This window comes from Eurosta solidaginis, chromosome 5 (assembly GCF_040869045.1).
Source record: "Eurosta solidaginis isolate ZX-2024a chromosome 5, ASM4086904v1, whole genome shotgun sequence".
In the NCBI taxonomy this organism is placed as follows: Eukaryota; Metazoa; Arthropoda; class Insecta; order Diptera; family Tephritidae; genus Eurosta; species Eurosta solidaginis.
In genome coordinates, this window is record NC_090323.1 from 38,811,459 (window position 1) to 38,828,835 (window position 17,377).

Here is a 17,377-nt window from a genome sequence, read left to right on the forward strand (position 1 = left end):
AACCGGCAATAAGATCGAACTTCAAGCATGGCTACGAGACGCTATGGAGACGGAAGGAATTAATGTGGACAATGATGTCTTTCATCCTGATAGGGACGAGACAACAACAAAAATTGAAGAGAAAAACGAAACATCGCAGGCAGTTACCAGCACAGACTTGAACGTGATATTGGCTGCAATATCTGCACAAACATCGACAGTGGCATCCCAACTGGAATCGCAGGAGAATCGTATAACATCGTAGATTGAAGCACAAGAAATGCGTATTTCAGAAATGTCGATACAGATTACATCCAAGATGGGAACTCAACTGGAAGAACAGAAGACATATATGACATCTCAGTTGGCTGAGCAGTTGAAAGCACAGGAGGCCCGCATATCCTCGCAGCTGGAGGCACAGACGATAAGGGTATCATCGAAGCTGGAGGCCAGGATACAAAAATTTTACAGTTTGAGGAAAAAATCGAGGCCGAGGTGGATGCTTTGAGAGGACGTATCGAGAAGTTACAACTAAATCTTCGAGCAGTTTCAGCGAGTAATACAAAGTAAAAACACCACTCTTTGACGGTTTTGTTCCTTTCCAGGTATTTAAGCTTCAATTAGAGAAGACGTCAGCAGTTAACAAATGTAATACTGAAGATAAGGTTGCTGCGCTGTTCGTCGCATTGAAAGGATCTGCAGCTGAAATTTTAAAGACAATTCCAGAAGGAGAACGAAACAATTACGAAACATTGATGGGCGCTCTAGAAAGGCGATACGGGAGCGAACACGGGAATCAAATACACCAGATATAATTCCAAAACTGTTACCAAAAAGCTAATGAGACTTTGCTGGAGTTTGCTTCGGATGTTGAAAGGTTGGCACATTTGGTAAATGCGGACGCACCTGTGGAATACACCCAAAGGGTAAAAATTCAGTGCTTTATCAATGGAATACGAGATGTTGAAACGAAGCGAGCGACATATGCAAACCCAAAACCCACATTCGCAGTAACGGTATCACATGCATTGATTCAGGAAACTGCCTCCCTATTGAGTAAACCAGCATACAAGGCTCATCGTGTGGAAGTAGAAAGACCAGAGTGGGTAGACACAATTTTGGAAGCATTGAAGGGTACGCAGTAGAAGAATGATGATGCAGTCAAATGCTTTAAGTGTGGAAAGTCAGGGCATATTGCGCGTTATTGCAACACCAACCCTAACAGTTCCAACAATGTGGGTGGTCGTAAACGTAGAGCTGAAGGAGATCAGCAAATCTCCAAATCTACTCAATCGTTAAAATAAAGCGAGTCAGCCGCAAGGGGCAACATCTGGCTCCTGCAATTGAATGCCCCTAATCCCTATCTCACAAATTGGAAGAAGGTCAAACAATCTTACTGTCGCAGGACATGTGGCTGGAAAGGAATGTTTACTTACTGTAGATGCGGGTGCATCTCATTCCATCATTCGAGCGGATTTAGGCAACAAGAAAATAAGACCATTGCATGGAGCAAGATTGCGTACAGCCCCTGGAGAAGACACTCAGGTAATTGGAGAATTAGCAGAGAGCTTTGCACATGATCTTAGAAATTTTGAAGCCCCGCGCTTTTGCCCACGCTTTTCCTGCTTGATGGGTCTTATGCAACTCCTGTCTCCTTTTAATTTCTCTCAACTCATAGGCCTTTTCGTTACCTTCTATCCCTTTATGACCGAAAACCTAGTATAGATGTATGGTCCGGCCTGAGCGAAGTTTTTCCAATGCTTCTTTGTATTCCAGAACACTTCTTGATGCCTTAATCGATGCCTGACTATCAATATATATATTAACGCGACCTGTGGCCTGCACTCAAGCTGCCCCGAGGCCTTAAGCCGTGTTGCAGTTGCTAACGTGATCCATTTCTACAATATGAAAAGCGCTAAAAGAGACTCCGTATTTTCTATAGCAATATACATTCGGTTCAGTTGTACCAATGCGCGTTATGACAAAAACCCCTCCTCCAACCTTCCCGACCAGCTCAGACCCATCCATGAACCAGTTAACCAGCCCAGTACCCCTTATCAATTACTTTCCCAAATCCTCTCTCGGGGCCAGTTCTACGCACACGATAGTCTGCCTTGTTTGGGATGAAGTCAAGGTTGGTAAGAATGTTAGAATGTCCCAGATGAGAAAGCCCATGTCATGAAACCTGATCAGTGCCGGGTCGCAGCCGCCTTGCCGGCAATATAAACCAAATTTATGTTTAGTATGGCATTCAATGCCTAGCTAGGTTTTTTCTGAAGCCCCACTTGTACCAACCAGCCCTGTACATTGTACTGGCACTAACCTTTTATTTGGTAATGCTTGCCGTTTTAAGTGCGTGCCCCACCAGATCACTACCAGATAGCCGTAAAAAATATCGCACAAAACGTCCAGAAATTTACCTCCGACAATCATTAGTAGATCGTCCGCGTAGACCACCACTGGTCAGCCACTGCCTTATACCTCCACCAAAAGCTCGTTTACTACCACAACCCAGAGTAGACGAGATACCCCACACCCGTAGCATGCCTCTGCATAGATTTCCCTCGATTTTGGCCCCTCTCCACTCCGCTGCGATAATTATGTTGCCCAGAAGTTTGTAAATGATTTGAACCAGAGCAGCCTCGACTCCTAAAGCAACGTGGGCATTACCCACTTCACCAACGCGGATATTGTTAAACGCTCTTTAAATGTCAAGAAAGGCGTCTATAGTAAATTCTCTGTACTCTAGGAACCCCTCTATTTGCTTTACATTAGGTATGCTGCGATGCTGACAGCAAGCCCTAGGAATTCTATCCCGTATGTACAAATCAATAAGCCGCTTCCAAGTTCGTTTTTAGTAAAACGACGGGTGATTGAAGTCCTTCGGCTCTAACTGGCCTTTGGAATATAATTTTGACCTTGTTCCAAGACTTCAGCATATAGCACCTTTAAAGCAATTAGTGTAAATGATGACCAACCAGTGGCAGGAAATCCTGAAAGAATTTTGTTGCTGCGCAGAAACAATACCATCCGAGCTTGAAAGAATTGACTGTTCACGCAAGTTGGCTTTCCAACAGGCATTCATTTCTGCAGAGCCAGCAATCGCCGACGGTGCAAGGAGGGGTTCCTGTGTAACCGGGGCATACGAAAACATTTAGGTTTTCCTTAAGCTTAATGATAAGCTCCATAACTTGAGACTTACCTAAACAACGTAAAATTATATATCATTTAATGATAAAGGCAAAATAAACATGACCTATAAAAGATAAGTTTTTTCCTAGAATGCGTCCGCCCCTACCTTACGAATTCCGTATGTTTCTACACAGTCTTAACTTATACCCTATTTTAAGAACAAGTTGGTGTTAGATGTCAGTTATTTTTTAATGTAACGTTATATTAATTCATTAGAGAGTTCGTGGCTTTCACGAAACGTATGAAGATTGCTTTGCTGTATCATTTGCCACTCTTGCCAAGACTTCCCTACAGGGTCTCACATTCATACAATACACAAGCTCCTGGCTTCCATAAAGTATATGTGTGTGTGTTACTTAGCTACTGTATATGAGCTTATTGAAAAATGTGCTGCATTTTTAGTGTAGAAATATTATTCTTTCTTTTTATACTCAGTTGAGCAGAGCTCACAGAGTATATTAAGTTTGATTGGATAACGGTTGGTTGTACATATATAAAGGAATCGAGATAGATATAGACTTCCATATATCAAAATAATCAGGATCCAAAAAAAATTTGATTGAGCCATGTCCGTCCGTCCGTCCGTCCGTTAACACGATAACTTGAGTAAATTTTGAGGTATCTTGATGAAATTTGGTATGTAGGTTCCTGAGCACTCATCTCAGATCGCTATTTAAAATGAACGATATCGGACTATAACCACGCCCACTTTTTCGATATCGAAAATTTCGAAAAACCGAAAAAATGCGATAATTCATTGCCAAAGGCGGTTAAAGCGATGAAACTTGGTAGATGGGTTGACGTTATGACGCAGAATAGAAAATTAGTAAGATTTTGGACAATGGGCGTGGCACCGCCCACTTTTACAAGAAGGTAATTTAAAAGTTTTGCAAGCTGTAATTTGGCAGTCGTTGAAGATATCATGATGAAATTTGGCAGGAACGTTACTACTATTACTATATATGTGCTAAATAAAAATTAGCAAAATTGGATGAAGAACACGCCCACTTTTTAAAAAAAATTTTTTTAAATTCAAATTTTAACAAAAAATGTAATATCTTTACTGTATATAAGTAAATTAAGTCAAAATTCAACTCCAGTAATGATATGATGCAACAAAATACAAAAATAAAAGAAAATTTCAAAATGGGCGTGGCTCCGCCCATTTTCATTTAGTGTGTCTAGAATACTTTTAATGCCATAAGTCGAACAAAAATTTACCAATCCTTTTGAAATTTGGTAGGAGCATAGATTCTATGACGTTAACTGTTCTCTGTGAAAATGGGCGAAATCGGTGGAAGCCACGCCCAGTTTTTATACACAGTCCACCGTCTGTCCTTCCGCTCGGCCGTTAACTCAATCATTTGAGCAAAAACCGATATATCTTTACTAAACTTAGCCCACGTACTTATGTGAACTCACTTTATCTTGGTATAAAAAATGGCCGAAATCCGACCATAACCACGCCCACTTTATCGATATCGAAAATTACGAAAAATTAAAAAAATGCCATAATTCTATACCAAATACGAAAAAAGGGATGAAACATGGTAACTGGATTGGTTTATTGACGCAAAATATAACTTTGGAAAAAACTTTGTAAAATGGGTGTGACACCTACCATATTAAGTAGAAGAAAATGAAAAAGTTCTACAAGGCGAAATCAACAGCCCTTGGAATCTTGGCAGGAATACTGTTAGTGTTATTGAATATATAAATAAATTAGCAGTACCCGACAGATGATTTTCGGGATCACCTGATCCACATTTGGTCGATATCGCGAGAACGCCTTCACATATACATCTAAGGGCCACTCGCTTTTAAAACCCTCATTAACACCTTTAATTTGATATCCATATCGTACAAACACATTCTAGAGTCAACCCTGGCCCACCCTAATGGCGATATCTCGAAAAGGCGTGCACCTATAGACCTAATGCCCACTCCCTCTTAAAATGCTCAGTAACACCTTTCGTTTGATACCCATATCGCAAAAACATTCTAGAGTCACCCCTGGCCCACCCTAATGGCGATATCTCGAAAAGGCGTCCACCTATAGACCTAATGTCCACTCCCTCTTAAAATGCTCAGTAACACCTTTCCTTTGATACACATATCGTACAAACATTCTAGAGTCACCCCTGGCCCACCCTAATGGCGATATCTCGAAAAGGCGTCCACCTATAGACCTAATGCCCACTCCCTCTTAAAATGCTCAGTAACACCTTTCGTTTGATACCCATATCGTACAAACATTCTAGAGTCACCCCTGGCCCACCCTAATGGCGATATCTCGAAAAGGCGTCCACCTATAGACCTAATGCCCACTCCCTCTTAAAATGCTCAGTAACACCTTTCGTTTGATACCCATATCGTACAAACATTCTAGAGTCACCCTTGGTCAACCTTTATGGCGATATCTCGAAAAGGCGTCCACCTATAGAACTGAGGATTACTCCCTTTTAAAATACTCATTACCACCTTTCATTTGGTACCCATATCGTACAAACACATTCTAGAGTCACCCTGGCCCACCCTAATGGCGATATCTCGAAAAGGCGCCCACCTATAGACCTAATGCCCACTTTCTCTTAAAATGCTCAGTAACACCTTTCATTTGATACCCATATCGTACAAACACATTCCAGAGTCACCCCTGGCCCACCCTAATGGCGATATCTCGAAAAGGCGTCCACCTATGGACCTAGTGCCCACTCCCTCTTAAAATGCTCAGTAACACCTTTCGTTTGATACCCATATCGTACAAACACATTCTAGAGTCACCCCTGGCCCACCCTAATGGCGACATTTCGAAAAGGCGTCCAGCTATAGACCTAATGCCCACTCCCTCTTAAAACGCTCAGTAACACCTTTCATTTGATTCCCATATCGTACAACTAGAGACACCCCTGGTCCACCTTTATGGCGATATCTCGAAACGGCGTCCACCTAGGGAACTAAGGATCATTCCTTTTCAAAATACTCATTAACAGCTTTCATTTGATACCCATATCGTACAAACATATTCTAGAGTCACCCCTGGTCCACCTTTATGGGCATTTCTCGAAAAGGCGTTCACCTATAGAACTAAAGCCCATTCCCTTTTAAAATACTCATTATCACCTTTCATTTGATACCCATATCGTACAAACACATTCTAGAGTCAGCCTTGGTCCACCTTTATGGCGATATCTCTAAATGGAGAACTATGGCCTACTCTCTCTTAAAATACTCTTTAATACCTTCCATTTGATACACATGTCATACAACCACATTCCAGGGTTACCCTAGGTTCATTTTCCTACATGGTGATTTTCCTTATTTTGTCTCCATAGCTCTCAACTGAGTATGTAATGTTCGGTTACACCCGAACTTAGCCTTCCTTACTTGTTATTGTATATTTTGCGAACAAAATGAAAAATAAGCAATGTAGGAAAATTAAAAGAAAACAAAAAATTGAGGAAACTTAAACCCAGCCTAGCTTTGTTATTTAAATTCGATTTTTTTTGTGTTCAGAAACAGTTTGAATAAAGTAAAATATGAAGTTCCTATAGATTTTAAAGCTTTAGCATTTGAAGTGGGGTTTGGCAAAATCTGAAGTAGCACTAAGTCAATCTAGAGTCAAGTAGGAGCTCCACATATCCCCACTGAATAAAGACAAAGCATTTATTGCAAAGATCGGATACACACGTACACATAGCTTGAGGTGCTGGAAGGATAGCTTACTGTACCAAAAGCTTGGGGAGCGAGATGGCTTGGTTTATGGGTATGCGACGGACGGAGTAGTTTCGTGCTGATTGATTATTCCTAGGGTGGGATGATCGGTGGTCGACAACAATTGAGGCTGTCAACGACTGTAGTAAGCAGCTGTGAGAATTGGAACGACGACAACGGTTTGTCGTCTGTATCATATTACTTAAGTAGCGGTGGTGACAGAGCGCTTACCAGTGGCGAAACCGGATGGATGGTAGTTTCGGTAGTGAAGCAGGATAAGTGGCAGTTACCTGTATGTATACCTGTTAAGATGTGCTTTTGGGTGGGTTTAGTTTGGATTTGTATCGCTTAGCATTTTCTTTGCCACGTGCAACCCTAAGACAGCTCTTCACCTACCTATGGTCATCTGCTATCGTGTGCAAGCGTATAGTAATAAAGGGTACAAATTCAGCGTGCTCATTACCATCCACTGATCCGTAGCCCTGGAACTAAGTTAGCAGGATAATATTCCTAGCTGCTATGCGATTCTGTCTCTTTCACACACTCCAGGACTAGTGTGGATTTATCCGCAGCCAGGGTATTGCCTTGAATACCCCTCTGCGTTAATGCTTATGGCGCTTAAATAGACCGCGTCTGTGAGAAACTCAAATATACTGAACGAACTATGGACACAATAGTGTTATAGTGAATGTTTCAATCTCCGTTGCCTTTTGATGTCTTCTAGCTCGTTGTGTAACATACAATAGTGTGGGCTCGGTGAACATATATCCCACATGGTCTTATCTCCCAAAGTCTCTTCACTCTCAGGGACTAGTTATAGTTAGTTTTTGATAGTTAGCATGCACCTTGTTGTGTATCTCGCACCTTACTCCCTACTAGATCCCATATTGTAGTTTAAGCTATATTTAAATTTCATTATAAAAAAATAATAAAATACATATTTCATACTAATTTATGCAAAGCTTGATTTTCATATCGAATCACAAAATGACTCCCAATATGCGCCTGAAAGAATGCAATGTAAAAACCTTGGTAGAGACAGCCTATCAGCGAGCACCCTCTCCTTTTGCTAATTTCGCCCTTGAATACATTTTAGAACATACTGCTTCAGGATTCAAGTTTATCTGAGCTTCATTACCAAGCATCTTGAACTGCAGGCTTAAGGCGGAATCTTTCAAGTGCGCCTGAAAGCATGCAAGATAAGTAAGGCATACTGTCTTAAGAAATACATAAATAGATTTTATTCATATATGATGTTGCAGACTTCTTTAAAAGTCTTAGGAGAGGGTTTGAGCAATAGCCAAAGCTCTATTTTCTGTCCTAGAACTTTGGTTTTGCAATCAGAATGGGATAAACGGTTTAATTGCATCTGTTTCACTCTGTGCCCGCTAAGGCCTAAAAGCATGCAACAATTTTCTTTCCTCCTTTTTTTCCCACTTTCTTTTGAAAAAAAAAGACAAGAACAATTTTTTTATACGGTATGCATTTTTAAATAAGTTTTTTTATTATCTATGCCAAAATTTTTGTTCTAAAATAATTTTTTTTTTTTCACAAACAACCCCATAAACCTAAACCGATAACAAAGTGTAACCTAAATAACATAAGAAAGAAGAAATAAAAAAGTTTAACAATACACTCACACGAACCAATCACAGTTTGCACTTTTACCACGCTTGCAGTTGAGCAGGCGCTGCTAGCGCGTATTGCTGCAAATATGGTGAAGCGGCAAAGTATTGGGGCGCGGTAAAAGGCGCAATGGCAGGACTAGCAACTTGTGAAGCTAAAACAGTTACTGCTGCTGGCTTTGGTGCTGCAGTTGAGGAAGCATCTGCGGCACTAACTGGGTGCGCTGCATTTTGTGGAGCAGATGCTGGATCTAATGCTGGCGCGGCGCCAGCTATAAACGCACCTGGTCGATAATAAGCAGCGGTGGTGGTACTTACTGCATTTGCTGGTGCCGCTACAGCACCCACAGTCGACGTTGGAGCTAAGGCTGGCGCAGTGCCAGATATGAACGCACTCGGTTGATAGTATGCACCAGTTACAGGATGCACGAAACCTACTGCACCAGCTGGATAATAGAACACACTAGTAGTTGGCATTGGAGGTGCAGGCACAACTGAAGGTGTGCCTGTTGCGGTGCTCTTGTTCACATCATTTACTTCAATATCTGTTGCCTCATCATCCTCTTCATCTTCGCGTTCCTCGCGTTGTTGTTCAGGCTCTTCGGCAGTAAGACGCTCTGATTTTACTGCCTTATTTCTAAGACGTGCGGAGCGTAGTTGTGTTTGTGTAAGAGCAGGTTGATTGCGTGCAAAACTTGGTTGTGCGCTTACAAATTGTTTACCTTGACGTTTTAAAGCGGCAGAAGAGACCTGTGTAAAGCGCGATTGTTGCGCTGTAGTTGGGGAAAATTGTTGACGTGGCAAACCAAGTCTTTGACGTGCTGCTGCCTGAGTTTGGCGTGAAAGCGTGGGTGTATCGTAGAGCGCGTTTGGTGCGTCGATGTTATCTCCATTAGAGCCCAAACTCGGTGTCGTAGCTAAATCAAAACCGCTTACTTCTGTTTGCGGGCGTGATTGAAACTGTGGCTGCCGTTGGAATTGTGGTTGAGGTTGAGTTAGCAGCTGGGTATGGAACTGTGGCTGTGGCTGTGGCTGAAACTGCGTGGGAAATTCTGGCCGAAAATGTGGTTGTTTTTGGAAATGAGGCTGCCTTTGGAATTGTGGCTGAGCTTGAGGTTGGCGCTGAGGTTGTATAGCAAACTGTTCACCATTATCATCATCATCGAAAGATTGTTGCTTATCGGGTGCGGGATAATCAAACGGTTCATTGGGACGATAGCCAGCCGCAGGATACGGCATCGTATTGAGTTCCTGACGCTGTAAGCGTGTTGTGAGGCGTCCAAATCGCATATGTCCCGACGAAGAACCGCCAGCGCTGGCAAACGCGCTACACAGCGTAAGCCATACGACAGCATATGTGGTCAATTGCAGTGTCATTCTGCCAAGTATCCTGAGTTCACTCTTCAAATTTTGTTTACGCGTTAGACGCTATATATCGATAGTACTTACGTTTTACACGCGCCCGAGAGGTTTTCAAAACTGTTCGCTTTTTTAAACATTGCTTTTTATTTTATATGAATGAATTTGGGGGTCACATTGACCGTCAGTTATTTTAGAAAAAATTTTATATTCTGCAAACGTTCCATAGCGCTTACAGTTGGGATTGGGTGTAGCTGTTTAAGTGGCTACATCTGCGCATTTGTATTGCGTGGCGCGCAATAAGTGTGGGTGGTTATCGAACGCGCTGGTGAGTGGCGATAGTGCGTACGTGCATAGTTTGACGCGTTCGAAGTTGATGATCACGCTGTCCAAAGGCTTCGTCAGCGCATCCAATTTTTGCATTCATTGACATTGACCTCCTATCGTGGCGCATGCGTTCACATATTTTTTTATGTTTGTATGCTAATTTATATCTACTTTTGATTGTCCGTTCGATTGATGGCTTAGCTTTTGTCCTTGCAGGCATTGCAACTGCTTGCATAGTTACATGCAAATGTTGGACGCCGAGCGCATGCATGTATTCGTTTGTTGATTGTTATTGGCCTCAGCGCTCATTGTTCACACATATTTATTTACAAGTTTTTGATGTTTTTATTTATAAATTAGAAATTTTGTCACGTAGCGCTTATAAAATTGGAAGTGTTTTAATTCGTTGAACACAGCTCATAAGTATACCTGTTGTGGCAGGTATGCGGGTTAATATGGATAAATGGGCAGCAATTTTGAGTTTTCGTGCGAATCTGTTTTAAAGCTCAATAAATATATTTGTTTCGACTTGTACTGTTATAATGTAGTATGCCGGTTACAAGCATTCTTTATGCGTGTTTCGGCTATAAATGAGCGCTAATAAAATTTTGGTGTTAAACACTTTTTAAACCGGTAAGAACTAGTGTCGGCTTTGAAGTCAGTGCTTGAACGAATGCATCGGAGCAGTACATTTAAAGGCTTCAAGCACAAGCATAAAACTACTCAGCCGTCACCTAAAAGTCGAATAAACCATGCCCGGTTCCAAGGGGGGGGGGGGGCGAACTTTTTTGTATTGACTGTATTGAAGTATATAATTCAAATCTACATAGTAGTTTCTTATCACACAACGGATTTTTACTCATTTTTAATTTTTCTTGCTTTTTTACGCTAGCTATTGCTTGTAGAGGGAACTCACAGAATACCTCGGGTATGACTCCCGTGAATTGAAGTCAACAATTTGGTGTTGTTAAAATAACTACCAGAAGACGAGGTGATTACGGATGCTTAGTAGAGCAGGGGATCTGCAAACCGAGGACAGTATTGCTCCATAGGAGATGAGCGCATTTCATTCTATTCTGGAGGTTGGTGCGGAACCGAATAAAATCGGCGAAACCAGCAGACGTTTGGGACATGCAGCTTATCCAGAATTTGTATCTCTCTCTGGTTTCATTGGTCCAAAGTTTGGTGTTGCTCTTATTCAATAGCAACAACGTAAAGGGGTTTTAATAAAGTGATATTCTGCGCTTAGGGGCTTGAAATCGGCATATTCATGTTTATGCCAAATGATCTGTTTGAACTCTCTGTTAAAGAGCATAACTCAATTTTGAGCAAGCAGTTCCTGATAAATTTTTTCCAACCGGGCATCCCAGCAGACAACTGGTCCAAGATGGTTTGGGGGACATATCTGTATGCAAAAGTATAAGGCCTGAAAATATATCCACATGCAGTCGGTGGCTTCGCCTGAAGTTTCACGGCTGGTAAATTTCGTCATTAAAACCGTACATTCGTTTGGCCCAACCCTGTTAAAACACTTACTTTCCTTGTACAACCGTGCGAGGATTTTGGTGACAAGTAGAGTCGAGTAGAGCAGACACACACGACGCGTCCCTTGGCTTCAAATACCGATAGCCTTAGATACCAGATAGAGAGAAAGAGAGAGAGACAGACAGAGAAGAGGGAGAGATAGAGCGATGTTTAGGCTGACAGTGCAGAAAGCAGGTTTCGGAATAACGGTGCGAGTTCAGAGAGCGACGGCAGCGGTCCCCAGGGGATGGTGGTAACAGTTCTAACAAAGCAACGTGGTGGAATATCTTACTTAGAGAGAAGGCACGGTGGTGCTCTTGTGGCTCACACTTGACGGCGATTTGAAAGCGATTTGGAATATCTAGATTAGCGATGCCAATTCAGCCGTTACCATGAAGAATCCTTAATAGTTGCTGGGAAAACTCGGTACTCCTCTCAGAGAGCCTCGGACTAGAGTTATAGCGTTTTTGACTTGGCATTCCTCTCAGAGAGCGGGAGAGTGTGACGTTAGTCGATTACCCTGGGTTGAATGTACGCGTCTCATGGCACGCCTATTGGGAATTTCTACAAAAATTGGTACTTTCCGCAGGACTCCCCTAAGAGAGACTCGGACTAGATTCTTAGCTTTCTTGAGTGACGTGCTGTAAGTCACCCTTTGTATTTAACTCAGTTTTCATTTAGGAAGCGGTGAAGGTATGTGCTTTGCGGAATTCGATTTCGAGTTTTTTTTACCCGTAGTCACCTTGGAATCTTTTTATGCTGACAGCTGGGTCTACAGACTAAAATATTTCGAGCCACGACAATGTCGATCTCCCTCAAATCGTTGAAAGACGGTACAATGTGGTGGCTGAAACTTCCGACTGTTGCACGTAAGACTGTCTGTTGTATAAGTCGCCTAGCAAGATTTTGAAGTTATGGCCGCTAATTTGTAGGAAAAATTTAAAGGAACACGACGCAATTTGGAAGAGAGAAGCTCAGTCTAAAATCTCTTCGGAGGTTATCGCGCATTACATTTAATTATTTTTTATTTTCCGGAGTATCCCGAATCAATATCCGGAAAAAGACCATCAACATCGATAACACTACCGAAATCCTTAGTCTCCTTATCGAAAAAAAGAAGGCAGTTGCGGGTATCGAGTGCTTTTTTCCACCACGGTAGAGGACCGGGCAGAGGAAGGTCGTTCCATGGAGAAAAGATGTTGTTAAAGAGAGCAATTCAGAGAGGTGCTTTGTACAAGCTCAGTATATGAGCGTTAAGTGTGTCAAAGTTTAAGATGGATAATAGATCGTTGAATGTGTTACGGTATCCAAAGCGAAGTCTTTAGTCTGACTGTGATCTTCTACACGTGGCAGCGCAGTACTATTTGGAGGATATAAGTTAAATCCTCCTGCGTGTAGATTTTGTGAAAATATGGCATCAGGTTTTGCAGCTTACATATCCAAGCGGTGAGATCGGAGTTCAACCAACTCCGTCCATATGTATTGCTACTAAATAAATATCATTTGATAACAACTAAAAGAAAATAACTGCCTGCAAGTTTAACCTCGACCATGATTGCAGCGCTCACTAAATACCAACAATAAAATTAAGCACAAACGCTCTTACATACCTACATACATGTAACTACTAAGATCTAGGTAAACGCCCACCATTGAACTAATGGAGACTTTCATTCAATAGCTCATGCTTTTACATGCACCAAGCAGCACATAAAAATAAAAGAAATTGCCAAAGAATAATTATTGTGGATGGATGTAAAAGAGATTTGTACAAAAAAAAAACATTCACTTTAACAGGCAATCCAACTTCCAGCGCTACACTGAAAGAAAAAGACTAGTAAAATCATCCGAAATGCGGGTCAATTCAACCGTCAATTTTTATCCATCGCAACAAGATGTTGAATCAACTGCGCACAAATCGTTGATTGGCAATTGACCGTTTTAATAGTCAAATAAACAAAAAAAAGTTGTTTCATTATACTTCACCCATAGTTTTGTTAAATTAACAATTATTACTGCCGCTCTAATAATACCAACCAAACCTGTTAAGGGCGCAAAACTGTTAATATGACAAGGATTTTTGTTCTTTTGAAATTACCAGTGCAAACTGTTAAATTAACAGATTTAATGTTAAGATGAGACTAACAGCGAAAGCCTTAGAAATGACAGAGATTTTTGTTCATTCGAAATAACCAGCGTAAACTGTTAAATTAACAGAGTTTATTGTCGAAATGAGACTACCAGTGAAATCTATTGAAATAACAGATATTTCTTGTTTTCTATATTAAGAGCGTAAACCTTTACCTTTACTTAAATACCTGTGGAAAAAATAAAAGCCGGATAAATATATATTTAAATTTAGGTAGTTTTTGTTTTATTTATATAAATTACACACAAATAAATTTTTATAATGATCTTATTGCTATATTTTGTAATATTAATTAAAATAATAATAACTTAAATCTAAATTCAAATAAACAAAACTTGTTCCGAATTACCATCGACAACTTTGTACGAAAGTATGTTGCCATACTTATATATACATATATATGTGAATACATAAATACGCATGCTTGCTACATATATTTGCTACATACATGTTCACACACGAGTTAGTACATGCTCTAGCGAAAATAACGGCACTGCACCGTTTGTTAAACCAAATTGGCGCCGGTTTCAAGAACTTTATTTCAACTTTTTCTTAAAAAATGTTCACCATATTGTTATATTATAATTATATTTATATTTGTGTACGCACATTTGATATAAAATGTTTCAATTTTCTTTGAATTTAAAACAAAAATCGGGCAAATAAGTATATATGTACATACGTACATATGTATGTACTTCCTAACCGAACTTCAATTGGGCGTACATCAAATATGCTGGCACACAATAAACATTATACACTTTATTACTTTGTTTTATTAAACGCACTTTCACCAAATTTTATTTTTGATAATTTATTTAATTTATAGTGTCACGGATATTAGCATCACTAAATTATCCCATCACTAAGGCGATGCTAAGGCCATGCCAAGCAGTATTTACGTTAATAATTAAATCAAGTATACACATATATAAGGCAGCCCAGAGAGATGTCATACACAGATGCATTTAGTTATATGCCTATGTGCGCGCGAGAGACTGTAAACTACAAACATTCACATCAATAATTCAATCTTTATGTATCTACATAAACGAATAAATAATTGCGTCTACACATATGTACGTATACGAGCAGCGGAGCGGCAATGCACAAACACATGCATATATCTTATCTCAGTGGTCACAAGAGAGGGCAATAATTTGTGCACGTAGTTGTGGCTGGCAATTTTGTAGCCGAAACAACTAGTAACTTCTGGAAATCGAAGAGCCTAGAAGTATGTAGCGTAAACTATAAAAGCGGTGCAGGCGAGTAAGAAGTAATTCAGTTTGATTTGAGTTATCAAGCAGTTGCGATTAAGACGATATCTAGCGAGCAATAGCAGTATTATTTTGAATAGTAGAGTTTCATTGAGCTATCAATCAGTGTGGTTATTAAGCAAGCTATTCGTTGCACAGTTTGAGTGTATTGTGAAGTACTTTAATAAAGGCCATTTTGCATTATTACAAATTGGAGTTATTTATTCAACAGTTTAGTGATTCGAACTTAGCAGAGGATTGCAAATAAGAGGATTTGCAAGCAAATTCGTTACAATTGGTGTCAGAAGAGGAATTGTTGAATAAATTCTAGAGGACAACAAGGACATGGCAAAGTTAAGTGAATTGAAGATCCCGCAACTGAAGAAGGAGTTGGAGAGCCGTGGATTGAATACAAGCGGCGTTAAACTCGAACTTCAGGCACGGCTACGAGAAGCAATGGAAGCAGAAGGAATTGATGTGGAAGAGCATGTCTTTCATCTTGATGGCGAGGAGACAACAAAAATTGAAGAGAAGAACGAAACATCGCAGACGGTTACCAGTACAGACTTGAACCTGATTTTAGCTGCAATATCTGCTCAAACATCGACAGTGTCATCTCAACTGGCGGAACAGAAGACATATATGGCATCACAACTAGAATCGCAGGAGACACTTTTAACATCCAAGATGGAAGCACAAGAGGCACGTATAACAGAAATGTCATCACAAATATCCACAAATATGTCATCACAGCTGGAAGAACAAAAGACATATATGGCAACCCAACTGAAAGAACAAGAGACACGCATAACAGTACAACTAGAAGCACAAGAGGCGCGTATATCATCAAAACTCGAAGCGCGCATGGACGAAAAAATAATGCAGTTTGAACAAAAATTCGAGGCAGAGGTGGATGCGTTGAGAGGTCGTATACAGGAATTGCAACTTAATCGGCCGGCTGCTTCAGCGAGTAATACAAAGGTAAAAACTCCATCTTTTGACGGTTCTGTTCCTTTCCAGGTCTTCAAGCTTCAGTTTGAGAAGACCGCAGCAGTGAACAACTGGAATGCGGAAGATAAAGTTGCTGCATTGTTCGTGGCATTGAAGGGGCCAGCAGCGGAAATCCTACAGACGATTCCCGAAGGAGAGCGGAACAATTATGAAGCATTGATGGCTGCTGTAGAACGACGTTATGGAAGCGAGCATAGAAAACAGATATTCCAAATTGAGTTGCAAAACCGCTACCAAAAAGCAAATGAGACATTGCAGGAGTTTGCTTCAGATGTTGAAAGGTTGGCTCATCTCGCAAATGCGGACGCACCCGTGGAATACACCGAGAGGGTAAAAATCCAGAGTTTTATAAATGGCATACGAGACGTGGAAACGAAGCGAGCTACATACGCGAACCCAAAACTGACATTTGCTGAAACGGTATCACATGCATTGACTCAGGAAACTGCCTCCCTATTAAGTAAACCAGCATATAAGGCTCATCGTGTAGAAGTAGAAAGGCCAGAATGGGTAGACACAATTTTGGAAGCACTGAAGGGATCACAACAGAAAAATGCCGGAGTTATTAAATGTTTCAAGTGCGGCAACCCAGGTCATATTGCACGACATTGCAGCACCGGTCCCAATAGCTCCAACAATGTGGGTGGCCGTAAACGCAGAGCTGAAGGAGATGAGCAAATCTCCAAGTCCACTCAATCGTTAAACTAAAGCGAGTCAGCCGCAAGGGGCGACAGCTGGCTCCCTCAATTGAATGCCCCATAATCTCTATCTCACAAATTGGAAGAAGGTCAAACAATCTTACTGTCGGAGGACATGTGGATGGAAAGGAACGTTTACTGACTGTAGATACGGGTGCATCTCATTCCATCATTCGAGCGGATTTAGTCAACAAGAAGATAACACCATTGCATGGAGCAAGATTGCGTACAGCCACTGGAGAAGACAGCACGGTTCTAGGAGAAGTATCATGTGAAGTCGCAATTGGGAACGTCACGGTAGTACACAATTTTATAGTGGCAGAGATTGTTGATGAAATCATAATTGGAGTGGACTTCTTAATCGACCAGGGCATCAAGATCGACATGCAAAGCAAGACGATGCGATATAAGAACATGGATGTACCACTTAATTTCGGCTACGAGAGAGGCTACAGCAGTAAACGAGTGCTGGTGGAAGAGAGTCAGCGAATACCACCAAAATCCGAAGCAGTCATCTGGGCAAAGGTTGATGGAGATTGTGGG

General features: G+C 41.0%; 2 protein-coding genes across 2 annotated transcripts in view; one reads left to right on the forward strand and one right to left on the reverse strand.

The window, feature by feature from the left end:
- Tsen34 (tRNA splicing endonuclease subunit 34) overlaps positions 1-17,377 on the forward strand; it is a 430,166-nt gene that overhangs the window by 322,377 nt on the left and 90,412 nt on the right. The gene's annotated exons all lie outside the window — the stretch shown is intronic.
- Positions 8,352-10,034, reverse strand: LOC137233684 (uncharacterized). The gene has a single exon (XM_067756935.1). The coding sequence runs from the start codon at positions 9,885-9,887 to the stop codon at positions 8,550-8,552; it is 1,338 nt and encodes a 445-aa protein (XP_067613036.1). The 5' UTR covers positions 9,888-10,034; the 3' UTR covers positions 8,352-8,549.